This window comes from Tachyglossus aculeatus, chromosome 16, assembly GCF_015852505.1.
Source record: "Tachyglossus aculeatus isolate mTacAcu1 chromosome 16, mTacAcu1.pri, whole genome shotgun sequence".
In the NCBI taxonomy this organism is placed as follows: domain Eukaryota; kingdom Metazoa; phylum Chordata; class Mammalia; order Monotremata; family Tachyglossidae; genus Tachyglossus; species Tachyglossus aculeatus.
The window spans coordinates 49,838,613-49,866,360 of NC_052081.1; the positions used below are offsets into that span (position 1 = coordinate 49,838,613).

Sequence of the window (27,748 nt, forward strand, 5' to 3'; positions counted from 1 at the left end):
TGATTGATACTGCCAAGGTTACAGGCTTGTGAGACGCGGAGGATGGGTGGTATAGGTTACATTCATTCATTCAGTCATTCAATCGTATTTATTGAGCGCTTACTGTGTGCAGAGCGCTGTACTGAGCGCTTGGGAAGTACAAGTCGCCAACATATAGAGACGGTCCCTACCCAACAACGGGCTCACAGTCTAGAAGGGGGAGACAGACAACAAAACAGAACATGAGGACAGGTGTCAAGTCGTCAGAACAAATGGAATTAAAGCTAAATACACATCATTAACAAGATAGAATAGTAAATATGTACAATATGTTACAGTGATGGGAAGGACAGGATATTTGGGCGGGAAGATGAGGAGTTCTGTTTTTGACATATTGAGGTGACCTAGAACAAGTCCACTAACCTCTCTGGACCTCAGTTTTCTCATCTGTATAGTGGGGATCAGTCTCCCTCTCCAAGTCCCCCTGTTGGACGGTGTACCCCACGGCCACGGAGACTATGTCTGAGCCGGTCGCCTCGTATCAGCCCTCAGAACGGGATCCTCAATAAATAACATAATAATAATAACAGCGGTATTTCTTGTTGGGTAGGGACTGTCTCTAGATGTTGCCCACTTGTACCTCCCAAGCGCTTAGTACAGTGCTCTGCACACACTAAGCGCTCAATAAATACGATTGATTAAGCACTTGCTACGTGCTAAGCACTGGAGTAGATACAGGCTAATCAGTTGGACACGGTCCCTGTCCCATATGGGGCTCAGAGTCTTAATCGCCATTTTACAGGTGCGATAACAGGCACAGAGAAGTTAAGTGACTCATCCAAGGTCACACAGCAGACATGTGATGGACCCGGGATTAGAACCTACATCCTCCGACTCTCAAGCTCTTTCCACTGAGCCACACTGCTTCCCCAGTGCCCTACATGGGGGGCTGATGGGGCGAGAGCGTTGCATTCATCAGGAGCTAAATCCGTCCCGGTCCCACCGAAGGAGTCTACCTCCCCTGGGTCGTACAACCCCAGGTGACAATCGAGGAGGGGGGTCTGCTCGTCTCGTCTCTCCGACCCCCCGCCCGCTGGAGAAATGCCACCCAAGGATGATCAGGAAGGAGCAGGAAACTCCCGGGTGCCCAAAGCCTGCATCCTCCGAGCCTTTCCGGGCGTCGAGGGACCTCCCGGCCCCGCTGAGCCGACAACGGGCGAGCCTGCGGGTGGGACGGGCACTGGCGGGGGTCCCACTCGTCCCTGTCCCCGCGCCACACTCCCCGAGATGGGGAGACCCTCCGCCAAACCCAGGCCTCCTTACCGTGGTTTCCGGCCTCGAACGCTGCGGCACGCTGAGAGACGCGACCCATCCTGCGGCCCCCGACCCGCCTGGCCCGAGGCTGGAAAAGTCTTGCGGAGTAAACGAGAAGTGGGTGAAAAATTGTAATTTATTGAAACTCATAACTCAAAAAATAGAAGATGCTGTAGTGTACAATATATTACATGAAGCGCTCTGCAGCGCACATTCAAGTCAAGTAAGAACTGTCCACCCCTCCTTCCTCCACCCTCCCCCTGGGACCGCCACGCGGGGTCGGTTTCATATACAATCATGCACACGGAATCGGAAAAGGAAGCCCCAGTATGTCGATGTATTCATTAGCACCAAACAGACCACAGTTCCAATTTTCTTTTAAAAAGGAAGGAGAAAAACAAACCAACGAAAGAAACCCAAACGCAAAAACCAACCGACGGAGGGGGGGCTGACGCCCAGGGCCGGTACCACCGGCCGAGATCACATCCGTCCCGGCGACCCAACAGCCTAAGCTTCCCGGGCCCGATCCGGGCCCCGGGTGGGGGTGGGCGGCGGCGGCGGCTCGGGCCCCCCGGAGCGGACCCGGATCCGGCCTCGTTCCCTGCCCCGGGCGGGGGGCGGGGGTGGGGGGGGGCCTCAGGAGCTCCCAACGCACAGCTCGTCGGCCTTCTTGGGAGGGAACAGGTCTAAGAGAGGGGCGGAGAACTTGGGCCTCTCCAGGACCACCACTGGCCGCAAGTAGTGCAGCTGCTTCAAGGCCAGCTCGCCGCAGTCCGTCAGGGCCTTGTCCAGGATGGCCTGCAGGTCCTGCAGGGAAGGGCCGCCCGGCGAGTCGGCGGTCGGCCTGTCGCCGGGGGCAGGCTCGGCCGGCGCCTGAGGTAAGCTGGCATCGCGGGGGGCTTCCCCGGCTACACCGGGGCTCCCCGCCGCCCCGCCGGGGCTCCCCACCGCCCCGCCGGGGCTCCCCGCCGCCCCGCCGGGGCTCCCCTCCGCTCCGCCGGGGCTCTCCTCCGCCTCGCCGGGGCTCTCCTCCGCCCCTCCGCTGCCAGACGGGGACCCGGGCTCCGGGGGTTCCCACTCGTCCCAATCGTCCTCCTTCTCCTCACTCTCCTGAATGAACTTGAGGAAGGAAGATTCGAAGCCCATCGGCTTATAGGTCCTCAGGTCGATGGGGCGGGGCGGCGGGGCCTTGCGGACCGGCGGCTCTCTGGGGACGCGGTCTAGGACTCTGGCCGCGGGGTCCGGTCCGGCGCTCGGCCGCCAATCCCCGGGGTCCCTCCTGCCGGGCGGGGGCGGCGGGAGGTCGGCGAAGCCCGCCCGGCTCTGGGCGGCCCCGAGGACCGACTGCTCCGCCTTCCAAAGGCTGGGCTCGGGGGCCCCCGCCCCCGCCGCCTGGGCGGCCCCCGCCATGCCCCGGTATAGGAAAGTCTCGGCCCCCAGCAGCGGGGTGCCTGCAGCCCGCCCCCGGCCCCCCACCTCCGGGGCGGCGAGGGAAGGCGCCCGGCCTCCCGCCGCGACGCCGGGCACCCCGGTCCTTCCCGCTGCACAGTCTCTGCTTTCGCCTGCCGCCGTCGCCGTCGCCACCTCCCCTCCCGGTTCCTCCCCGTCTTCGTCGTGCTCCTCTTCGTCGTCCTCCTCGTCCTCCTCGTCCTCCTCTTCCTCCTCCTCCTCCTCCTCCTTGCCGCCCACCTCCTCACCCTCACCGTCCCGGTCCCCGGCCCGCGGGCTGGGGTCCGGGGGGGGCGGGGGCGGGAGCCTCGTGCCGTACTCCACGCAGAGCACCAGCTTCTGCAGCTCCTGCTCCAGGAAGGCGCAGCTCATCTGGTGGGTGCGCTTGTAGTGCCGGACGATGCTGCTCTCCAGCTTGACCACGGACAGGCAGCCCCGCACCATGCAGGGGTACTGCGTGTGCTCCGCCTGCTCCAGGCACATGCCCAGGGCCTCCTCCCTGGTCTTGAAGGCCATGGGCTGCTTCTCTCTGACCGAGCCGCACTTGCGGCTCCTGGCCCCCGGCGGCGGCGGCGGCGGCCTCTGCCCGCCCTCGGGGTCCTCGCCCGGGAAGCCCGCCTCGGTCCCGGGGAGGGCCCCCGGCTCCGCCTTGGGGCTGCGGAAGAGGCCGTCGTAGAAGTCCCTGTGGCGGAAGAAGACGTGCTGCGAGTAGCCGCTGCGGTGGGAGAAGACGCGGCCGCAGCCGTCCAGGTCGCAGTGGATCTCCCAGTCGGACCCGCCGGTCCCGCGCGGCTCCGTCCGCTGCTGCTGCTGCGGCTGCCGCAGCTTGCCGGGCGAGTGGCAGGCGGCCGGGCACTGGGGCCGGCCGCAGGGGTGGCGCGGGACGTCCTCGGCCTCGGCCTCCTCCAGCTGGTCCAGGTGGTGGCAGTCGCTGCAGTGCTTGGCGAGGGCCTTGGCGCCCAGGAAGCGCTTGCTGCACTCCTTGAACTTGCAGACGAAGACCTTCTTGAACTTGACCAGCTCCCTCTTGCGCCGGGCCTTGTCCTTCTCCAGGCACACCTGCTCGCGGCTGTAGCGGTGCACGGTGCGGTAGTGGCGGATCAGGCCCTTGAGGCTGGTGAAGGCCGAGGTGCAGCTCTTGTGGATGCAGCGGAACGGCTTCTGGATCTTGCTGAGGACGTAGCACAGGTTGCCCCGGGCCACCGTCCGGCGGCTGCCCCGGCCCTCCCGCGGGGCGCCCCCGGGCTCCTCGCCGGAGGACTCCGGGTCCGTCTCCGAGCCGCCCCGGTCGGCGCCGTTGGGGCAGAAGGCCGCCGGCCCCGGGGCCCGGCCTTTCAACCTCCCGCCGGGGACCGGGCCGGCCTGGCCGACCGTCTTCTTGCCGAACAGCTTGAGGGGGGCCCGGTCGCTGCTGATCTGGTGCTTGTTCTTGTAGTGGATGCGCAGGTGGGTCTTCCGGGTGAAGGATCTTTGGCAGATGTGGCACTGGAAGGGGGAGTAGCGGTGCTGGAACATGCTCAGCTGGAGGACCTGCTCCCGGGAATAGTTGTGCTTCCGGACGTAATGCATCAGCAGGGCCTCCCGGGTCACGAACTCGAACTTGCAGCCCTGCAGCTCGCAGAAGAAGGGCTTGGCCGCCAACTGGGCCAGGTACTGGCTGGACACGGCCTCCCCGCCCGGGCCGTCGTCGGGCTGCCCCGGCTCGGCGTCGGCCTCGGGGGAGGCCGGCGGCGCCCCCGCTTCGGCCGGGGGCTCCGGGAGGCGCGAGTTGGCGTTCTGCAGGCTGAGGTGCTTCAGGCCCAGCATGAGCTCCAGCATGGTGTCCTCGGGCCCCGGGCGGCAGCCCCCCGGGCCGAGCCGCCGGGCCGCGGGGGCGACCCGCTCCGGGCTCTCGTCCGGGGACTCGCCGCCGCTGTCGGAGAGGGCGTCCCGGGCGTCGGGCGGCCCGGCGGCCCGGCGGGGGTCGGGGACCCGGGGGGGCTCCCCCGGCCGCCCGCCCGGCCGCTTCTTGGGCTTGAAGTGGTAAGGGTGGGCCTTGCGCAGGTGCCGCTGCATCCCGCGGGCGTTCTTGTACACCGAGCCGCAGCCCGCCAGGCCGCAGGTGAACCTCTTCCCGTCGAAGCAGACGGCCGCGCCCCCCTCCGCCGGGGAGGGCTCCGGGTCCCCTTCGTTCCCGGAGGTGGACGAGCTGGGGCTCAGCCGGCCGCTGGAGCCGCTGTCGCCGGGGGTCCTGGGGCGGGTCGCAGGCCGCGGCGGCGGCGGCGGCGGCGGCGGCGGCGGAGGCGGCGGCCTCCCCCGGCTCCGGCGGGGCGCCGGCCGCCCCCTCGCCCGACGGCGGGTCCTCGGCGGGGGGCGGCTTCCCCGGGCAGCCCGGCGGCGACCGGCCCCCCGGGCCCCCCGCGGCGGCGGGGGGCGGGGACGCCGGCCCGCCGTTGGAGAGCCCGGCCGGCGGGGCGGGGGCGGCGTGGGCCGAGAGGTGGTCCCGGAACTCGGCCCTGGAGTAGTAGAACTTCTTGCAGCCGGCGACGGTGCAGGTGTAGGAGGCGTCCCGGAAGTGCTGGGCCTCGTGGTGGTACAGCTGGCCCAGGTCGCTGGAGACGACGCCGCAGCCCCGCAGCTCGCAGCGGTAGCGCAGGTCGTCGTGCTTCTGCTTGTGGTGCAGCAGCTCGTTGACGGAGGAGAAGCGGGCCGAGCAGCCGATGGAGACGCAGAGGTAGGGCTGCGGCCCGCGGTGCACCTGCTCGTGCTGCCGCAGGTGGAAGGCCGTCATGAAGTGGCGGCGGCAGAAGGCGCACTTCTCCCGGCGGTTCTTCATGTCCAGGTAGTGCCGGGCGTTGGCGTCGTCGTTCTGGTGCTCGGCCTTCAGGTGCACGCTCAGGTACTTGAACTGCTTGAAGACCCGCGAGCAGTCCGTGCCCGGGCACGGGTACAGGTCGCGGTCCTGCAGCCGGCAGGCCTCCAGGTTGCGGAAGGTGACGTAGTCGTGGGGGTCCCCGGCGGCCCCTTCCGCCTCCGGCGGGGCCGGCTCCCCCCCGGCCCCCCCGGCGGCGCTCGGCGGGGGCGGGGGGGGGGTCCGGGTCGGGCGGCGCCGGGGCCTTGGCGGGCTGCTCCCTCTTCACCAGCAGCTGCTGCTGCTGCTGCTGCTGCTGCTGCTGCTGCTGCTGCTGCTGCTGCTGCTGCTGCTTCTTCCTCGGCCGGTCCCGCCGGCTCGGGGGCATCTTGACGTGCTCCATGACGTGGGGCACGAAGAACTCCTTCTTCTTGAACTTGCGCAGGCAGACGGGGCAGGTGTAGACGCCGTCCTCCATGTGCATCTTGGAGTGGTGCAGGATGCGGGCCTCGATGCACTCCCGCTTGCACAGCGCGCAGAAGAACTTGTACTGCAGCCAGCGCTGGTAGCGCTCCGACGAGCCGATGGGCTTCTTGTCCCGCGGCTTCTCCTTGAGCGGCTCCGCCGCGTCCGGCCGCCGGCAGGCCTTGTCCTCCTTGGCCTCGTCGTAGTCGCTCAGGAACGACTCCAGGACGTCCGTCTCGTGCAGGGACAGCTCGTAGCCGCTCAGGTCGCCGTCCGAGTCCGAGGCCGCCTGGCCCAGCAGCTGGTGGCAGTGGCGCTTCAGGGTCTTCCAGTCCCAGAACTCCGGGTCGAAGGGCCAGTGGGCCTTGAGGGCCAGCAGCAGCTCGCAGCGCAGGGAGTTGGGCACGGGGGCGTTCTCCTCGTCGAACTTCTGGTCGGGCTGCAGGTACAGCTCCTCCAGCAGGCCGAAGCCCTCCGGGCTGGGCTCCAGGAGGAACTCGGTCAGCTGGCAGGCCCGCCGCACCTCCAGGTCGTCGGGCAGGAGGCAGCTGATGGTCTTGCACACCGACGCCTTCATCTCGTCGTCCTCGCCGGTCCGGATCTGGAGGGCCCGCACGCACAGCAGCACCGACACGCCCAGCCCGGCTCCTTCTGCCTGCCGGGACGGAGACGGAGAGACGGTCCCTCACTTTGGTAAACCCACCCGGTCCCAAGGGGCTGGGAAGGCGGGGGGGGGGGCCCCCCCAAGATCGTCCCCGGCCCGGCGCCTCCCGACGGCCGCCATCCCACCCGGAGGGCCAAACCGAGGGCTCGCCGCGGGTTCCCCGCTCGCGCCCGGCCCGGCCCAGCGACCTACCTCAGCCTGGGCGACCCTGATTAGGCAGAAGAGGTGCTGCTGGGTCTTGGCGATGACCCCAAACTGACGACACCGTTCCAAGAACGTGTCTAAAGAAGGATCGATCCTTCTCTGCAGCTTACTCCAAAACAGAGTCAGCTCCCTGCGGAAGAGAAATCAAAGACTGTTGCCCCCGGGGTAAAACCACGGCCACCGAAAGATCACTAACCGGGGGGGGCGGCCACCGACGGTATCGAGGGTACGGACCGAGCACCTACCGCGGGCGGGGCGCTGTACTGAGCGCTTGGATGAATAGGACAGAACAGGACGAAAAAATCTAGCTGGCCAACCTACCAAGTAGCCCTCACTCCTGTCACAGAAAGCGGGCCGCTGGAAAGCCCAATCTTTCCCTACACAGGGATTCCCCCAACCGCCGGCAGCCTCTCTCCCACCCGGGGCCCCGGGAAGCCTTGGCTTTGGGGTCAGAGCTCTCCCCTGGAGTCCGGGACCAGGGCTTAAATGAGGGCGAAGCCAGCGGTTTGAGCTGCAATGCGGGAGAAGAGGGCAGGGAAGGGTTAGGCAGAGCAGAAGCGGGGACAGAGTGGGGACGTGGGGGCCGCACGCACACACGCACACACAAGCCCTCGCGCCCACCCAGTTTCAGCGGGGACACGCCGGCCCCGGGCGGACGGTCGGCCAGCCGAGCCCGCCGCTCCTTCGCCAAAGCGGCTCACCTGCTCCAGCCGCCGCCCACCGTCAGACCTCTGGAGCAGGAAGCCGCGGGTGCGGAGCAGCCCCCGTTACTGGCCTCGGCTTCTGGGGCCGTTGCCGCCGCGGCCCCGGCTGACCCCCGCTCTCCGTTCCGCCCGGGGAGGCGGCCCCAGGCCCGGCGGGGGGACTGCTCCGCTACCCGTGGCTTCCTTTGCTCCTGATGCGCCCGGTGAGTCCCGCCCGGCCCTTCCACTCGGGGTCGGAGAGGAAGAGCAATAATCCCATCTATGGGGCTGGCCGGTTTCCTGAGCCCCGAGCCCCTCCGGCAGCTCATCCAACCAGGTGGGGCAAGAACAGGAGAGAGGAGGCCAGTGGGGGGAAAAAAAAACCCAACCTATCCGACTTCCCAAAACCAATGGCCACACTTGCCGCCGCCACTGGCACCAAGGACCGGGGCCCAGACGCGGGGAAGGGCGACACGGCCTGGCCAAGAGCCGCTCCGGGAGGGAGGAGAGGGTCCCCGTCCATAATCTGCCCCTAAACCCTTCCCCACGACCAGCGGCTTCAGACCCTGGCACCCAAGGGAGGAGTAGCCCGTGGCCCAAGCCCTTTTGGAAGGATCGGGTGCCCCCCAGCAGTTACCCCGTGGGCCAGCAGCCCCAGCCTGGGGTAGCGAGATACTTCCCTGCTGGGGTCAGAGCCCAGGGGGTCCCTAGTCACCCCTGTGCCAGAACCGTAGGGTTCAAAGACATTCTGGCGTTTCAGAAGGGATCAAAGAAAAACATTCAAGGTTGTTTTCAAAGACATTTCCCACCGATGCCAGGAGCCTGTACACACAAACACACAGAAACAGCCCCAACATCCCATCCCTCCTCCGCAGGGGAGCCAGGAGGCCAGTGGCCTTGGCCGACGCCTCCAGACCGGCCAGTGGCCTTTCCCTCTTTCGGCAGCAGGGATGTCACCTCTGAGTGCACTTCAAAAGAACCCAAGAGCCAACGAAGCAGCGCGGTCCAGGGGAAACCTCACCACTGGGAGCCCCAAGATCTGGGCTGTACTCCCACTCCGCCACTTGCCTGCTGTTTGACCCTGGGTGGGTCATTTCTCTTCTCTGGGTCCCAGTGTCCTCATCTGTTCTCCCTTAGACTGAGCCCCACACGGGACAGAGACTGGGTTTGTTCTGACAATATTCTATCTGCCTCCACGATTAGCACAGTGCTTGGCACATGGGAAGTGTTGAAAACATACTGCAGGTGACAATAATGAGGATTGACTGATTGAGAACAAGCGTAAAGCTCCAAAGCGGCTGGTCAGTTCCAGCCCCCGCAGGTCGCACCGCTGAGATCCTTGGGAAGCCGGACCGTGGAGGGTGGGAACACACGGCCGCCAGGCCCTGTGGAGGAGGCCCGGCCAGTTCCGCTGGGCGTAGGGATGGGATGGGAGGGCGGTCCGGGATCAGGGCCGAGCCACTCTGGAAAGGTGCCCTCAGCCCGTCACCCTGCTCACTCACCGGCCACCTGACCTCCCCGCCCTCACCCCGCCCGGCCCTCGGTGTGGCTCTGGCTCTGCGCAGGCCCCCGGGGGGGCACGGCAAGGGCCATCCAGGCTCTTCCAAACCCCCCACAGCAACGTGGGGATCCCAGGACCCCCTCCTGCGGCAGAAAGTCTGCGAGGAGTCGGGGAAGCCCACTGAAGCCAGGGGCTCCTGGAGCTCGGCTGCCACACCGTCCTTGATTCATTCCGTTTTGACACGTGCAGCCCCGCCTGCCGCTTCCCACGTCACTACAACCAGGGACCTGAATCAATCCACGCTGCTCCTCACCATCCCCAAGGCACCGCTAGGTCAGCACTCTACTGCGTTGCTCCAAAACCCCAGCGGGGTCTGTGGCTAATTCTGGCTCACAAGAGGAGGTCACCTCCGTGTTTAAAGCCCCCTGCATGCACGCGCACACACACACGAACACCCCCCGTGGACCTCAAATTCTCTCTCCAAGTGCCTCCGAGGCAAGGAGAGGAGACAAGGGAAGGGAGGGGGAGAGCGAGAGGAGGCTAGTGCTTCAGAAGAGCTACCCGAGCATATACTGAAGCAGAGTAGGTGCTCCCAGGGCGGGGCGGGGGGACAGAAGGGGGTGGTCTTTTACGTCTACTAAATGTTTCCCACCCACTTTGAGGTGTGCTTTCTCTCTCCCACCGCTCCCCAGCCCCCCACCCCCTTTTCTGCTGCAGAAGGCGGCGTCCCAGGGCCAGCCCTCAGGACTCCAGGGGTCTGGCTTCGTTCCAAGCCAACAGGGGTCTGGAGCAAGACAGTGAGCCCCGGGCTCATCACTGAAACAAAATGACATTTCAGAGCAGTCAGTTGAAGAAGCAGTTCGAAGCGCTGTCAAAGAGAGTGGGAAAAAAAAAAAAAAACCGGATACTTACCAAGAGCAATACACACTTGCAGTTTGCAGCTGCTGCGTAAGGTAAGTCGTACAAAGAATAAATGCTGTGTTATCCTGACCCTCAGACTCCAGATTACATGTGATGTCTAGTACTTCCTTGCAGTCCAACTTTGCAATCTATCAAAAACGACACGTCGGAGTCACTGAGGGAGCAGAGACTTCCCTGAAGCGTCTTTGTGGGGAAGTGGCGGTGCGGTGGCAGGACTGACCCCTAGTAGGGACCGGTGCAGAGAGGACGTCCGGGGTCGGGGCGGGAGAGGAGGGGAGGCCAGAGCGGGAACTCATTTGATCCAGATTCCTCCGGCGCCTGGTCCCTTTTGGCCCGGATCCCCTCCCTGCTCGCACCGTCTCGGGTAAGCCGGTTGACCCGCGGGGCCGGGAGGCCTCTCTGGGGCCCCGGAGCGCGAGCGATCATCAGGGATTTATAAAGCTCACGGTTCGAGCGGCCGGGACCGCTCCCACGGGAAGTCCGTCAGGGTGGGAGCCTGCAAACGCTGGCCGCACCACATCCCTCCCCCTCCCGCCCCCCTAACCCCCGCTCCCCACCCCAATCACATTCGGACCCCATGTTCCCAGCTGGGAATCCAGCCATCGGTGGCAGGGAGCCCGGAAGCAGCTTGGATATAGAAGCAGAGTTTGACGTGAAAAAACCCAAGACATAATTCAGGCTAAATGGAGAGTTCACTTTTCTCAGAGAGTCCCCGAAGCAAGCCGCTGCAGCTGGGCCCGGGGGAGCTGGGGAGGCCTCCTGAGGCACGAAGCGGCTGGAGAAAACCGGGCACCTGCAGAGTCCCCTCCCCGTCCAGAAGCACACACTTCCCTCGCTTCCCTCGCAGGCGGCCCTGAGGGCCAGGGGAGGATGGGGAGGGGAGCGGCCGGGATGGGGGGCCACCGCCCCTGGACTTTGGCCAGCAGGACAAACTTCTGTCACGGTGGCTCAATAAGAGCCACCGTGCTCGCCCGCCTCCCGGGGGAGGCTGCTGGCCTGAGTGGGTCAGCAGCTGCGTCCCATCTAGCAGGCGGGCGGTCGACGGGGCCGGTGTCGCCAACTGAACCACCCGAGGATGGCGGCAGGGGCACGGGAGCCGTTTCTTCCAGCCCCGTGGCTCAGGACAGGAGCAACGTGGGGTAATTATCTCTAAGTTCTCCGACTGCGTCCTATCCCCGAAGCACCCTGAGCTCTCTGCTGTCCCTACAACTCCCACGTGGTCCACGTTTGGTGTTTCTGTCTGTCTGGGTCTCCCCTATTAGAGTGGAGGCTCCTTATGGGCAGGGCACAGGTCTTGGGCTTCTGTTGTGCTTTCCCAAGCACTCAGGACAGTGCACTGCACCAAACAGGCTTTCAGTAAACGCCACTCCCACCGCAGCTGTTAGCTCCTTCTAACCACACTTAGCCCTCGTCTATCTGTCAGGGAACCCTGCTTTCTCCCCAGCAACTTCTTGGAAAGCTTAGTATGCTGCTCTACCAATGGCTAAGCAGACCAATAGTCCTGCCTGCTTAACATTTCCCTGTTTCTGGTCCATACAACCACGCTCTCAAAATTACAGCTCTGCGGACCAAGCGGTCCAAAATGGGTCCCTGGATGCAAACGTGGGGGTGGGGGGTCGGGGGCGGATGATCCATGCTGGTCCCTGTGGGGAGAGCCAGGGCCATTAGATGGTCCATGAGGAGTTACTGCAAGGAGATTCGGGGATGGAGAGAGGAGAGTCAGGGGTATTAGGTGGTCCTTCACGGATCACTGAGGAGAGAATCAGAGAAGGAGAGTAGAGAATCCGGGATGTCAGATGCTCCATACTAAGTGACTGGAGTCAAGGATGAAGAGGGAACAAGTCAGGGATTGCGGGGCTGCCCCATTCCTGATAACGAGCACCTAATAAATGGTTTGGTTCCAGGAGGACTGCTTGTCCATAATTCCTCCCAATGTCCCCGTGTCCCGTCTGACCGGCAGTGATCCTTTGTGGACGCTCGCTAGAGACTCAAGAAATACCATCCACCGAACGGTGGGTCAACTGGAGAACGCAGCGGCAGGGGCCTGTGCTGCTGCTGAGCCCTCTCGCCCACCCCCGGCTCGGCCGCAGAACAGGGAGGGAATTTCCTACCGCTCGGCAAGTCGAAGAGCCTGAGTGCGGTGGAGCAGAGCATCCAGGGGGGCGGGGAGATGGGGGACCAAGGGCTCTGAGTCCCCTGAACCATTCGGGCTCCTCCAGGGAAGGAGTGGCTCCTGGCTTCGGGCCACAAAACTGGCAGATCGGGGAGGGGAATGGCCGATACCGTCAGGCAGCGGGCATGCCAGGAGTTGGAAGCGACTCCAAGAAGAGAAAACGGTGAGGATCCATTCAGGGAAGGAGCCAGAGCCACACAGCGGGGGATGACCACCGGCCAGGGAAGGAGAAAGGGATGCCTAACAGCAGCAGGCGGCATCCCAGCCTGGGTCAGGAAGAACAGGAAGCCTCCTCTCAGAGGAGGCTCAGCCAGGCATAATTAACGCACGTCGGCCGAGTCAGCTGGACTGCCTGAAAGCCAGTTCGGAAAGGGGGACGAGGGGGGCAGGGCGCGGAGGGGGCCGACCTGTCACCCAGCAACTGCTCACAGAGGGAGAGATGATCGCTCGGGCAACCGTGAGCCTGGAGCGAGGCTCAAGGGGGCTGGGTTGGCAGCGGGAGGATGGGCGGGCCAGAGAACTGCTCACAACTTTAGGTGGACAGAGGGCACGGACTGAGGACCGGAGGGGTAGAAGAGTAGGGTCATCCCCTCGGCTGGTTGGGGCCACGGCCAGGGGCGATGGCTGCGGAGCTGCCCAGAACTCAGCTAGGAGGAGGGAAAGAGGGAGGGCCGGGAACACAAGAAGGCGTTTGGGAGGGGAAACTTTTGCAGGGCCCTATCAGGGTGGCCACTAACAGCCAAAGGAGGGGCAGCCCAACCTGCAGCAAGAGCACAGAGGGCCCAGATGGGCAGCCACACCCGGCCTGGGCACCAGCTCTGGCACAAGGCTCAGAGAGCAAAGCCCGTGGGAAAGATGGGGCCAGGGAAAGGGTAAACAAGGTAATCCGAGAGCTCCCGAGTCAACCCCAGCGGGAGCCCGGATCAGAGCCCGGCTGAGTCTGAGGAGGAAACCGAGACCCAGGGCACCTCCGGGCGCCAATCAGAGGCGGGGCAAGAGGGAGGCTGATGATTGCCACAGATCCCTCATTTCTGAAGAAACTGAGCCAGGCCACTTGGGTGCCCCACAGAGCAGCAGCGACCCCAGGGGAGATGGTGCTTCCCGCTGGCTCACTGTGTGGTCCTTCAGAAGCCCCACCTGCCATTCCCCCGGGCCCCCGTTGCAGCTGGATGGCCGGATGGCCAGAGACAGCCAGGCGCCTCTCCCCGGGGCCGTTTCGGCCCCCTGGTTCTCGGCCTCTCAGTCCCCTAAGCGTGGGGGTGGGGAGGGGGCCGACACCTCATTGACGGGCCCAAATCCACACATGGTGCCAGGATTGTGGCCATTTCCCAGGCCCTGGATGGGTTGTTCCTGATCAGCAGGCCCGGAGAGCCACCCGGCCAGCGGGCCGCCAGGGCACTCTGCCTCGGGGAGACTCTGGCTCCTCCTTACTCCATTTCTCCCCCACGGACCCCAAAGTGGCCTGCTCCCAGCAGCCCTGACCCCCGACAACTTTCTCAACCCACTGTCATAACATGACAGTGGAAAGAGCACGGGCTTAGGAGTCAGAAGTTGTGGGTTCTAATCCTAGCTCCGCCACTTGTCAGCTGTGTGACCTTGGGCAAGTCACTTCACTGGGCCTCAGTTACCTCATCTGCAAAATGGGGACTGAGACTGTGAGCCCCACGTGGGACAACCTGATTACCTTGTATCTACCCCAGTGCTTAAAACAGTGCTTGGCACATAGCAAGCACTTAACAAATGTCATAATTATTATTATGTGAGCGTCAAAAGGGTGTCCATCCAGCCCCAACCCCACTTCTCTCCTGCCCCAGATGATGGGTCCCTCCACCTTCACCCAGCTACACGCTCAGGACAGCCCCGCGCCTCCTCTCCTTCCACCTCACCCCGGTTCTAGACTGTAAGCTCCTTGAGGGCTGGGGATCTGTTTCCAATACCTTGGACCGTACCTTTCCAAATGCTTAGTACAGTGTTCTGCGCACAGTAAGGGCTCAATAACTACCATCGACTGATTGGCTCGTCCCCGTTGCCTTCACGCCCACTCAGGCATCCCACTACTGGGAAAAAAAAATTCTGGTTCCCTGGCCTCCCACAGGACCCCCTCGCTCTTTCACCCTGCTCCGGTCCATGAGCACACAGCACCAGAAGACTGTGGGGAAGCCCCCCGGCCTCTATCTCCTGACTTCCACCTCTCTCTTCTTGTCTCCCTTTCTCTGGACTCTGCCACCTGGCTCCTCCCGAGATGACCCACTCCACCGGTCCCCCGTCACCCAAGCGGGCCCTCTAAACCCTTCCGGCACTCAGCTACAGACATTTGCCCAGCCTCGGACACACTTCTCCCCTCTGCTCCCCTTCATCCTGTCTCTTCCCATCTCCTGGAGGTACCCTCGGGGCTCAGGGCCATGTCTTTGGCTCGGGACTTTTCTCACCGCCCCTCAGTGATGCCCAAACCATCTCCTGTTTGGAGCCAGCCCAGCCTAAACCTGCAGCACTACCCCTCCCACAAGATCACCCGTTTCACCTTCTCCTGCCTCCATGAGGATGGCCCGGCTCGCAGGCCCCAGTGCCAACTCAAATCTAGTTCAGATAATGACCGGACCCCCTCGTCTTCCCACCTGGACTGGTGCTGTTGCCTGGACCCCCTCTCTCCGGGTGTTCCCATCTCCCATCCATCCCCCCACACCCACTCCATCTCCAAGCCCGGACAATTCCCCTCCGACACTATCTCATAGACACCTGCTCTCCGGCGACAGCTCTGACGGCTCACGGGCGGGTCTCCCCCTGCCTGTCCCGCCTCACTGGGGGCAATGCAAACTACTATTCTGAAACAACGTATAGACCCCGGCATCCCCCGCCCCCGATATCGCTTTGTGAAGAAAACCCAAGCTCTCCCCGAGTTAGAGAAGCAGCGTGGCTCAGTGGAAAGAGTACGGGCTTTGGAGTCAGAGGTCACGGGTTCAAATCCCGGCTCTGCCACTTAGCTGTGTGACTTGGACAAGTCACTTAACTTCTCTGGGCCTCAGTTACCTCATCTGTCAAATGGGGATTAAGCCTGTGAGCCCCACGTGTGACAACCTGATCACCTTGTAAACTCCCCAGCGCTTAGAACAGTGCTCTGCACATAGTAAGTGCTTAATAAATGCCATCATTATTATTATTAAGTCCCCTCCTGCTCCTAGCTGGTCCCTCTCCCAGGTCACCTCTTCCTCCTGCTAGCTCAACTGCCTGTTCTCTGCTCTCCACCCTCACCAGCTTTCCTGGGCAGGGGGAAAGAAGGGGACACGCCAAATCCACCCCCTGCAAAAGCTTATCTCCTGCCTGGAGGTTTTTCTGGGTAACCCACCTCCCGGGCCAGCTCTCGTACTGGCCGATGACCCCAGGAGACCGACTTCCCTGAGCGTGAGGGCCGAGTCTTTCCCCAGTTCTGGAGTCACGGGGCTCAGCTGCTGCCCTCGGGCGGTCCGGGTGCCGAAGGAATGGGGATGTTGCCCGTTGGGCCCAGGAGAGGCAGTGAACTGCCTGACCCCGGTCAACTGTCCCCCCAGATCCACGTCCCAACTCGTCTCCGCCACTAGCGTCCCCAACCCTGATGCCCGTGTCCAGACTGGCTGCCTGCCTCGCCCACGATGGCACCCGTCTTGGCCATCACAGATCACTGGCTCCATTAGGCCCCTCTCCCAGACCGGCACGGTGGGAAGGCAGCTCATCCGGGAGGCAGGGCCACGGCGGCAGCTCGCACGAACAGATCCTGGGCCCGGCGGCATGGCCGGATCAGCAGCGGCCCACTCCGTCATCTTAGTGCCAACCCAGGCCTTATGCCACGGTGGCAGGTAAAGGTCAGTGTTGGACGGCAATGTGTCCCCCCCCCGCCGTCCCCACCTCCCAGGAGGGAGCCCCTGACCAGGGTCACCAAATGAGACAAGACCCCTGTCTGCTGAGCTAACGCCTCAGCTAAGAGGGTGTACGGTCAGCTCTGGGCCCAAGCCCCGACCACGCCTCACCGGTCAGTCAGGCAACGGGTGGCCGGCGTGGGTCCGCTGGGGCTTGGCAGGGTGGCCCCACCCGCTCCCGCCTCCACCCTCCGGCCAGACCGATCAGCCCTCTCCGAGGAGCACGCGGGCTGGCCGGCTATCCCAACTCTGCCCCGGGCCTGCATCGGTGGCCCACAGCTCTCCCGGCCCGGTGGAACAGAACCTCCGGGACCAAGCCATCCACGCCAAGGGGCAGTTGGTGCGGGGTCCGGGCCTGAGGGCCCAGGGTAAGCGTGGGGTGGGGTGAGGGGGAGGGGGTGGCGATGGAATCGCAGAAGCGTGTGTCGCAACAGCAGGAGAGCAGGGGTGCCCCTCAGACCTGGAAGCTCTAAGGCACTCCTGAGGAAGAGGTCGGGATGGGGAGGGTTGAGCCCGCAGTGGGCGGTGAGCTGTGAGGCGTGGACCCACCCCAACCGCCTGCCCACGGTGGCCCTCCCCCCGACATCCAGACGCGGGGACTTGGGACAGGGGGCCCGTTTCTGCCCCCGGGAATCCCAGCCGGGGTTTAAGCCGATGGTCCCTTTTCCGGGAAACACATCCCAAACCCAGGAATCGAACATTAAGCTGAGCGGCTGGGAAAACAGAGGCCCAGAGTCGCCCTGCCCGGCTCATCCTACCGTGCTCGCCTTGCGCTGGGGTCCAAACGCCCACCGCATCGTGCCCCATGGCAGTTCCTCTACCGCTCCTCTCAAACTCCCTGCCCAGGCAGCATGGGGCTTCTCAGAGGGGACCCTGGTCTATTGTGGGTTTCCAACCTCTTTGGAAATAGCCTGAAGAATGTCTCGCGGTTATCTTTTCACTCGGATCGAAAAACCCAAACTCTGCTGCAATACCCAGCGGGGTCCCCCCCGGCCCGCGCCCCATCTCTTCCGCCCGGCCCACGCCGCCCGCAGCCCGCGCCACACCGACCTCCTTGATGGCCTCTTCGCTGGGGAGCAGGGAGCACAGACAGGTGATGTAGGCCAGGCGGAAAGAGGCCGTGCCAGCGAAGTCCTGGGACTCGGCGCAGAGCCTGGACAGGGCGGTTGCCTGGGGGATGCAGTTGGACTTGAGCAAGTGTTTGATTCGCATCTGCAGGAAGAACGGGCCCTCCAGAGCCATCCACCTACTGGCTGCGGGAAGAGGAGAGCACAAGAGAGAGAAGTTCCCAGCTCCTTTATACATTCCCAACCCTCCGCTCTGGTCCAGCACCGGAGAACACGTCCGCCCCGTTGCCCTCCGAAGCCTCAAGCAGGAGCCGGGGGCAGTGGGACCGAGCTCCGGCCCGCCCCTTTGGCATCACCAGCGGGCTAGATCGACACCAGCCACGCGGCTCGCCATCCTCTCGGGACTTGGCGCCGAAACGGGGCCGAGGCTGCACAGCTCCCAAGCTTGCCCACTGGCAACCACCAACTCTCAGTCAACCAACGAGTCAACGGAGCGCCTGCTGCGTGCAGGGCACTGGACTGGGAGTGCTGAGGAAAGTGCAACACAGCGGGTAGAGACGATCGAACAACCAATGGGATTTATTTAGGGCTTACTGTGTATGTGCAGAACTCTATACTAAGTGCTTGGGAGAGTACAACAGAATTGGTACACACGTTCCCAGTCCAAAATGAGCTTACAGTCTAGGAGACGAGACGTTACTATAATCTATAATACATAATATATAGACACGTACATGAGGGCCGTGGGGCTGAGGGTGGGGTGATACCAAACGCTCAGAGGTCACAGATCCAAGTGCAGAGACAATGCAGAGGGGAGAGGGAGCAGGGGAAAAGAGGACTTAATCGAGGAAGGCCTCTTGGAGGAGTGACCTTAATAAGACTTTTAAGGTGGGGGAGAGGGGTGGTCTGGAGTATACAGAGTGGAAGGGAGCACACGGAGGAAGGCTGATCCCTACATTCAGGGAGCTTACTAGTGGGGAAAGACAGACCCTAAAATACATTACAGTCAGGAGGAAGGAGGAAAAAGGGAGCGGGCCACACGTTAGTGTTTGAGGAAAATGGTATGAAAGGTGGTTGCACTTTCCTATGGTTCCTCCCCAGCTTTCAAACAGGCTCAAAGCTATCCCCAATAATCCTCCCTTGACCCCCTGGCTCCCTCCAGTTCTCGCCCCATCTCCCACCTACCATTCCTCTTCCCCCGCTGCCTCCACTTCCTCTCCTCGAACTCCTCCAATCTGGCTTCTGCCCCTTCACTCCACGGAAATGGGCTTCTCTAAGGTTACCACTGACCTCCTTTTCCCCAAATCCAACAGCCTCTATTCTCTCCTAATTCTCAGCTGCCTTTGACTCTGCGGACCACCCTCTTCTCCTGGAGAAGAACTTGGCTTCCCCAACACTGTCCTCTCCTGGTTCTCCCATCTCTCTTTCTGAAGACTGCTCAGTCTCATTAGCTTCTCCTTTGCCTCCCACCCTCTAAATGGAGGGGTTCCCCAAGGCTCGGCCCAAGTCCCTTTCTATTCTCTCTTGGAAAACTCATTCGCTCCCAAGGCTTCAACTCCCAGGAAAGACAGGAGGCGGAGAGGTCTGCGAGAAGGCCGGTGCAGTAGACAAGCTATGACAAGAGTCTGGACCCGTGCAGCAGCCATTCAAGTGGAGAGGGGTGAATTATCGCCATGCTGGATTTAGGGACAGACTGAATAAGGGGGTTGAAGTGGAAGCAGGGAGTCGAAGGTAATACCAAGGTTATGGGCTTGAGAGACAGGGAGTCGGCGGTGGTACTGTCAACAGGGTTGGTTAAGTCGAGTAGAGAAAGATTTGGAAGGAACTTCGAATTCGGTTCGGGACATATTAAGCCTGAGGTTTCGGCGGGACATCACTGGCAGGAGGAGATGCAAGCTGGCAGAGACGGGCGGAGAACCCAGCTAGCGAGGTCGATTTGGGCGCCATCTCCGTAGAACTGGCAGTTGAAGCCATGGGAGCGGATGAGCTCCTTACCATCAGCCTTCAAGCAATCACCTTGCCCCCTCCTACCTCACCTCACTACAACCCAGCCCACACACTTCGCTCCTCTAACGCCAACCTACTCACTGTACCTCGATCTCATCTATCTGGCCACCGACCGCTCACCCATGTCCTGCCTCTGGCCTGCAACCCTCCCTTTTCACAGACTACAATTACTCCCCTGGCCTTCAAGGCTTTATTGAAGGCACAGATTCTCCAAGACGCCTTCCCTGACTAAACCCGCCTTTCCTCTTCTCCCACTCCCTTCTGCACCACCCTGATATGCTCCCTTTATTCATCCCCCGCCCCACCCTCAGCCCCAAAACACTTATGTACATATCGGTAATTTATTTATATTAATGTCTGTCTCCCTCTCTAGACTGTAAGCTCATTGTGGGCAGGGAAAGTGTCTATTATATTGTGTGTTGTACTCTCCCACACAGCTAGTACAGTGCTCTGCACACAGTAGTCACTCAATAAATGAATGACTGATGAGTCGCCTCCCCACCAAGGGAGTGAGAGCGAGCCACAGGAGGGGACACAGTACTGAACCTTGAGGGACCCCCTCAGTTCACAGGTTGGGAGACAGAGGACTAGCAGGCAAAAGAGACAAGAGTCCCAAGAGCAGCAGCCTCCTGCTCTACCGGGAGGGGTCTTGAAGCTAGAGGGGGCAGCTGGGGTCGGGGCTGGAGCAGGCACGGGGCGACAAGGCGGGAGAGCTTCAAGGCTGTCCATCACCTCGCCCCCCTACCTCACCTCCCTTCTTTCCTTCTCCAGCCCAGCCCGCACCCTCCGCTCCTCTGTCACTAGCCTCCTCACTGTGCCTCGTTCTCGCCTGTCCCGCCATCGACCCCCGGCCCACATCATCCCCCTGGCCTGGAATGCCCTCTCTCCGCATATCCACCAAGCTAGCACTCTTCCTCCCTTCAAAGCCCTACTGAGAGCTCACCTCCTCCAGGAGGCCTTCCCAGACTGAGCCCCCTCCTTCCTCTCCCCCTCCCCATCCCCCCAGCCCTACCTCCTTCCCCTCCCCACAGCACTTGTATATATGTTTGCACTGGTTTATTACTCTATTTTACTTGTGCATATTTACTATTCTATTTATTTTATTTTGTTAATATGTTTTGTTGTCTGTCTCCCCCTTCTAGACTGTGAGCCTGTTGTTGGGTAGGGAGCGTCTCTATATGTTGCCAACTTGTACTTCCCAAGCGCTTAGTACAGTGCTCTGCACACAGTAAGCACTCAATAAATATGAATGAATGAATGGATGGATGGATGGATGGATGGATGGATGGATGAATGAATGAATGAGAGATATGCCCCAGAGCCAGTTCATCTTGGAGAAGTCAGGAAGGCTGACCAGGGACAGCTTCACCTCCAACCCCTTCGCTCCCTGGGCCTCTGGGAGTTGGTCCTTTGTCCTCCGCGCATGCCGGGTGCCCTGAGGACAAGGTGGCCAGAGGGTGGAGTGGTCGGTCTTTTTCTTTTTCTTTCAATCGTATTTATTGAGCGCTTACTGTGTGCAGAGCACTGTACTAAGCCCTTGGGAAGTACAAGTTGCCAACATCTAGAGATGGTCCCTACCCAACAGTGGGTTCACAGTCTAGAAGGGGGAGACAGGCAACAAAACAAAATGTATTAACAAAATAAAATAACATAAAATTGAGCGCTTACTGTGTGCAGAGCACTTGGGAAGTACAAGTCGGCAGCATATAAAGACGGTCCCTACCCGACAGCGGGTTCACGAACTGAGACCGTGAGCCCCATGTGGGACAGGGACCGTGCACCACCTTATTACTGCAGTGCTTGGACCATAGTAAATGTTCACCAAAGACCACGATCATGAGGATGATGACCTCTAGACCTTAAGCCCATTTGGGCCAGGCTAAGTGTCTACCAACTCCGCCGCACTGTACTCCCCAAAACGCTTATATGCACACAGTACGGGCTGATTGACTTGTTACTACGGGTGGAGCTGCCCTCTCACTGGTCGGGGGGAAGAAGGGAGTGGGAATACAGGGAAAGGACCAGGCTCGGGGCTGGCAGCCCTGACCCGCTGGAGGCCTCGAGGCTTGCGGAAAGCACTTGCCGCCAGACTTCTGAAAGCTGGGGTCCATCACCCTTCCGCTCAGCTCGGAGGGGCGGAGGGCAGCTAGGCCCCCAGGACGAGCACACGGCGTTTTCTCTCTCTTACCGTCCTCCGGGTCTACCGGCTGCTGAGAGAGGACTTTCAGAAGGGTCGGGTTCTTCCACACGCCTTCTTTGGTGATGTCCACCAATACCTGGAGGTTGTTATTCCCAAATTCCAGCAAGGCGTCATGGGAGTCCTGCAAGCCAAAAATACACCCGGAGAGTGACTGGGGTAGGCTCGCGCTTTTTTCGGTCAAGTTATTCTGAAAAGCCATGCAGCACTCCCTTGTTTCCCAGACACGGTTTCACTTCTGCAAATTTTCTTTTGAGCACATTTCCTGTCCAGCAGTCTACAAAGACCTGGTCCTCGGGGCAGAGCACGCCGCCGGGAAGCACGTAACCGGCCTGCCTCCTGGGGGTTTCCCATCCGAGGCGGGGACAGTAGTCACATAGAGCCCACACGGAAAGCAAAGGATGCAGACAGCCACTAGACCGATACCGGGGGCAACGAATGAGTTAGTCGTTTCTTGGATCGCCCCCAGGTTTATTTATCACTTGCCCCTACGCACTTACTCTTACCTACTGTACATTTGGCCACTGTGTTCACTTGTCTTCCCCATTAGACTGTAAACGCTCTGAGGGCAGGGAGTGGGCCTTCTACTTCTATGGCATGTTCCTACGTGCCTACTACAGCGCCCTGCCCACAGCAGGCGCCCGGGACCGCGGCACCCTGCCCGCAGCAGGCACCCAGGCCAGCGCCGGTGGTGGTGGCTGCGGCGGCGATGAGCTGTACGAGACAAGGAACCGGATCAATACGTACCGTGGGTGGGGGGGGAGGGGAGTGGGTGGAGCATCCGGCCGGTGGTGGTTCACTCAGGCATCGGGGCTTGAGGGGAATTTGACGCCTCCCCACGCTTGGTCCCCAAAAGGCATTGGGAGGAGTGGGGATGGTGACTGTTCCAAAGGGTGGGAGACGGCAGGACACGAGGGGGGCTCTCCAGGGGCGGGGGGTCAGACAGGAGATTAGAAGGAAGGCAGGCTGGCTGGGATGGGACATGGGGGAATTTGTCCAAGACAAGCTGGGGAAGGCTCGGAATTGACAGATAGGCCTGGGAAGCAAAAAAGGACAAGTAGTGGACCAGATCCCAAACATAAGGGAAAAAGCAGGGGCAGGCAGGCACCAGGGAGAGTGTTCATCGTGGTTCAGGCAATGGGTCCAGCCAGATATTGCCTTTGACTGTGGCAACAAAATACCAGGAAGAACAGGCAGACAGCAGGGACTAGTGAAAAAGAGCCACGGCCTGATAGTCGGAAGACTGGGGTTCTAGCCCCAGCTCTCCCGCTTGCCTGATGTGGGACACGGGCCAGGTCACTTCAGGTCACTATCCAATGCCGGGCACTATGATTCATAGTATTAACTGGGTGCCGACACTCTCCGGGACACCCATCCACTAGAGTGGGGGCTTGGATCCTGCCAGACCCCATCTGCTCTCCCAACTAGTCTCGTGGAAACAGACGAGAGAGCCGGAAGCTCTGAATAAGTCGACCTCCCCACACAGGAAACGAAGTAGGGAGCTTTTTTGTGTTTCCTAGATTGCCCCAACTGGCCCCAAACCACAGAAATACAAATATAATAATACATGGCAGGAAATTAAAAACACACTACAGTTACAGGGTCAACTAGCCACAGAAATAGGTGCCAGTAGTGAAAGAGGGGGACTGAAGATTCTTGGTGTGCACTTACAAGGCAACACAGCACTCCACCTTAGTTTCGCGACCCCTATGAAGGCCCTCTCTGAGCCCTCTTTTCCTTCTCTCCCATTCCCTTCTTCATCGTCCTGACTTGCACCCTTATTTCACATGTCTGACTCCAAGCCCAAAAGCACCTAGGCATATATTCATAATTTACTAATTTATATTAATGCCTGTCTCCCCATCTAGACTGTCAGCTCCTTGTGGGGAGGCAATGTGTCTGTTATATTGTACTCTCCCAAGCACTTAGTACAGTGCTCTGCACACAGTAAGCGCTCAAAAAATACGATTAATTGATTGATCTTCCAAGGATTAATCCTTCACATCCTATCCTGGATTGGGGAAGTAGCATGGCCTAGAGGAAAGAGCATGGGCTGGGAATCAGTGATCCTGTGAGCCCCCTATGGGACCTGATTATGCTGTATCTACCTCAGCACATACGACGGTGTTTGGCATATAGTAAGTGCTTAACAAATGCTTCAATTATTATCATTCGGTGAGAGGAGCCATGCTCTTTCCTGGGTTTTACCTGCTCTTTACTACCCGGAAGTCATCCTCTAACGGTAAACCGGAAGGGACCGTACAATCAGTCGGATAAGCCGGTCGAGATCCACCCAGTTCTCTCCAGGGACCCTTCTGACCTGTTTCCCAACTCCCCTTCCAACTCCTCAAGAGCCGCCCCCGTCTTTCCACTTCAGGTTCTCCATGGACCGGCTTCCGCTTACCCAGCCGCCTCCATCCCCGTGCATGGAGGCCTAACCCTCGAACCTCAGCCCCCTCGAACCTCGGGCCAACTCTCCCTTCCAGGAGCACCCTTCCCTTTCCTCGGTTGACGTTCTCTCTCTGATCCCGTTCCCCGGGGAGGGCTTCTGAAGTAAACCGCGGCCTGTTCCGACCACTCCCTTGGCCCCCAGTCTGACAGCTTCTCTGTCGCTTGGTCTCCCACCCTCTTTGCCCACCCCTCTGACAGCTGCCTCCTGCCCACCATCAGCCCTGGGGGCAATATGGATATTCAACTGGGCAGTTCATCCACTGCTTATAAATACTGCTGGCTGTCTCCACCACCAGAACTTGGATCCTGCCAGACCCCATTTGCTCTCCCAACTAGTATCGTGGAAACAGACGAGAAAGCCGGAAGCTCTGAGTAAGTCGACCTCCCCGCATAGGAAACGAAGTAGGGAATGTGCCCCAAACTTCCACTGTACCTCCCCCCTCCTGGCTTACTACACGGCATTGCCCTCAGGAGATATGCAGAAAATACCATGACTACCGTTGGCCCTCTTCTATAACCAACGGGCTCGCTTCTCGGGAAATACGGCTGGCCGGCTGACAGGGGAGCGGGAGGGAACCCAGGTGGGCCGGGGGAAAAAAACGCTAGCTCTGAGTCTTGGCTATACTGCTGCCCCTCAGCCCGGTTTAGGTGCTCTGGCTGCGTGGGCTCGGGGGAGTGGCAGCAGACAGACCCGAGAGAGGAGACAGACAGGCCGACAGCAGTGGGGCGAGGCAGGGAGAGCCAGAGGCGAGAGGAGAGGGAGTCTCTGCCTGGCCCTTCAGCTCCCACTCCCTCCATCTTCCCCAGCCAGGGCCATCTCTCTGGTTGCAAGGATCCCCTCACCTTGGAAAGACAACCGCACACCCGCCCTCCTTTGCGAACCCATGCAGAGAAGAGCCGGCAGAGCACGGGAGGCTCCGCGGGTCACTTGGAGGGGGGCGGGGTCGCCTCGGGCAGGGTCCATAGGTGTAGGGGTCTGGCTCAGAGCCCGCGGGAATGGATTGGGGACATTGGGCTGGGTGGCTCTGAGAAGGGTCAGGGGCGGTTTGGGGATGAAGCTGGACACGGGCATACTACCAGCCCTTCCTTCAGGTGGACCTCAGCACATGTTTGGGACGACATCAGGCTGACTTTGTTCCCACTCGACCCCTTAATCTGAGACAAGGGACCCACACTCTCCACAGAAGGCCAGGACACCCACTGACACAAACCAGAGAAGCCCCAAGGAACCTCCAGGCAGCGGAGGTCCATAAACGTTTGAAAGCATCGACTGTGAGCCCCACGTGGGACCTGATTATCTTGTATATACCCCAATGCTTAGTAGAGTGCTTGGCACATAGTAAGCACCTAAAGAATACTACAATCTCATTTTTACTTTAAGGTGATCTTTTCCCCAGGGGTAAGAGTCTGATCTGTGGCAGACCCACAGGCAAGGCATTAGGTGGGCAAGTGGGGAGTGCCCCTGAAGCCGGCCTTGGGGGGGACTGGCTTTGTCATCCCTGCCTCCGGGGCCTCCCCGTCCTTCTTCCCCCAAACCTGGCCCTGGAGTCCCAGTATGTGTCTCCTTTCATGGAAAGCATCACATTTCCCTTCCTCCTTCCCCCTCTGCAGATCAGGGCAGGGAGGGGAGAGAGACAGAGAGAGAGAGAGAGAGAGGAGAAGAGAGGGAGGAGGAGCTACAAAGCAGCAAAATGCAGAGAGAAGCAGGCAGCCTGACCCCCTGCCGTCTCCAGGTAGGTGGGAGAGGGGACCAATGCCCCCCTCCTGCCTCTGCCACCCTCCTGCCCTCAACTGAACCTGGGACTGACTCACTTTGAGGAATGGAAAGACTAAGTCTGAGAGGACTTCCCCCGCTTCAAAGGTGATATTTAAGGGCGACGAGTGGGAGGGTGGGGCAAGGGAGCAAGACGGTAGGGGGACCCGGGAACCCCTCTGGGGGAAACAGGACTGGATACGGATTTGGCCACGGAAGGAGAGAAGCTGACCAGTCAGGAGCCCCAAAACCTTTCCCTGAAATCCGACTCTTGAGGACATGGGCTCCTCTCCTACCTTCACACATTTTCCCGCCCCTTCTGAAATTTAAGCCTTCGAATTCCAGGTTGAGCTCTGCAAACTGAAGTTGATGCCAACTTCAGAGGGGGTTTTACCTCCACCCTGCTTAAGCCCGCCTGGGGGTCTGGTTTGCCAGCTTGCCTAACCTGGGACCAGTAGGATCCACTGCCCAGTGGCTTGGGATGCCTGGCCTCGGGTGGGCACCAAGGGTGGGGAAAAGGATCGCAGCGACCGGAGGACCCCGCTCACGCTCACATGCACTCACCTGTATGGTCTGGTGAAAGGACACCCACACTTCACCGGGCAGGTCACTCTCCGGCACCGAGAGCAGCAGCTCAAAGCAACTTCTGCAACACAGGAGCAGCAGGCAGGCAGGTAAGCCCAGTGGGCAATCGGTGAGCCCAGGGCTTGCCCCAGTTCACCCTCACCAGGGAACACCTCTCCCCGTGCCACCAAGCTTTCTCCCAGGTTCCTGGACACCCAACAGAGAATGGCTTCCTCCGCTTGACTCCGCGCTACCACGAACACCCACGTGGCTTCTCCCGCCGGTCGGCGGCGGGCCAAGCTACTGAGGGAAGACTGGGAAGCCACTGCCAACCACATCCGAGGAGGGAATGGGAGGGACGGAGATGGGGACAGGTGGTGGGGTGTGTGCACCGTTGATGCCCAGCAATGTGCCACTCAGCCCGGCCCCAGGATTCGACTGGGCCAGGCAGCAGGGATGCCCACCTGCTCTCCTACGTTGACCTCTGTCAGCGGATCCCCCCATTGCAGACACATCAGCAGCTAGGGATCGCTTCCACTGTTATTTGAGCGTTTTAGCCCACGGACTGATTTCTGTTCAACTCGGCCCAATTTCTTTCAAGACCCAGGCTAGCCCTTGCCCACCTCCTTTCCCATTCCCCAGCCCAGATCAGTTCTGGCTCACACATTTCCCGGCTCCCAGACACCGTCTCAGGGTGCAGAGGATGAAATTCCCTGTGCTGTGCTGGTCGAACCATCCAAAACCCAAACTCGGCCCCAGGGCCCCGGAGCGGAGAGCGCCCGTCCCGGCCAAGGTTCGTCCATTGTTCATCCCTGGATAAAGGAGCCTGGCCAGAAGGTGAACCCGTTCCTCGGGCCGGCAGCCAGTAGAGAGCCAGCTGGAAGGGCCACAGGGACGACCCAGGAAGGGGGACGACACCCCAAGCCCCAGGAAGGGGCTCGGGGTGCCCTCCGGAACTCTTCTTCACCCCCCAAGTCAGCGGGGCCAGCTCCGGCCAACTTACAGAACCAGCCTGCCGAGCACCAGGAGGACATCTTCGCACTCGGTGGTCAGAAACGGCCGGGCGCTGGCGAAGCTCTGGATGGCCAGTCGGTAAACTTCCAGCAGCGGCGGCCCGGCGTGCTCCGATGTAGCCCTGTTGCCCGCGTACTGCAACAGCGTCTGGGAGGGAGAGGCCAAACCAGCAAAACAGTTACAAAACGACTCTCCCCCAGGCCCCTAAGGGCACCACCTCCACTTTGACCACCTGTCCTTTTTTGCCAGGATTACCATCGCCGGGAACCCTATGAGCCAGTCGGGTCCTGTAAGGGCAAGCACTTCACAGGGGACAATCAATCCAACAGTGGGATTTACTGAGCACTTACTGTGTGCAAAACTGTACCAAGCACTTGGGAGAGTACGATACTACAGAGTTGGTAGACATGTTCCCAGACCACAAGGAGCTGACAGTGAAGAGGGGGAGACAGGCGCTAATATGAACAAAGTCTGCTCTGGGTCCGAGGGTGGGATCAATATCAAATGCTTAAAGGGTACAGATCCTAGTGCACAGGCAATGCAGACGGAAGGGGGAATAGGGAAAAGGGGGCTTAATCAGGAAAGGCCTCTTGGAGGAGATGTGATTTTAATAAGGCTTTGA

General features: G+C 60.9%; 1 protein-coding gene across 1 annotated transcript in view; it reads right to left on the reverse strand.

Moving 5' to 3' along the window:
* Positions 1-1,427: 1,427 nt before the first annotated feature.
* Positions 1,428-27,748, reverse strand: part of RLF (RLF zinc finger) — a 45,883-nt gene continuing 19,562 nt past the window's right edge. The window contains exons 2-10 of the mRNA XM_038758658.1: positions 27,116-27,273; positions 26,113-26,194; positions 21,336-21,468; positions 17,124-17,326; positions 10,002-10,138; positions 6,894-7,035; positions 5,862-6,692; positions 4,980-5,752; positions 1,428-4,948 (exon numbers count right to left, since the gene is read on the reverse strand). Of these exons, the coding sequence (XP_038614586.1) occupies positions 1,930-4,948; positions 4,980-5,752; positions 5,862-6,692; positions 6,894-7,035; positions 10,002-10,138; positions 17,124-17,326; positions 21,336-21,468; positions 26,113-26,194; positions 27,116-27,273 (5,478 nt within the window). The 3' untranslated portion in view covers positions 1,428-1,929. The remainder of the gene's footprint in view (positions 4,949-4,979; positions 5,753-5,861; positions 6,693-6,893; positions 7,036-10,001; positions 10,139-17,123; positions 17,327-21,335; positions 21,469-26,112; positions 26,195-27,115; positions 27,274-27,748) is intronic.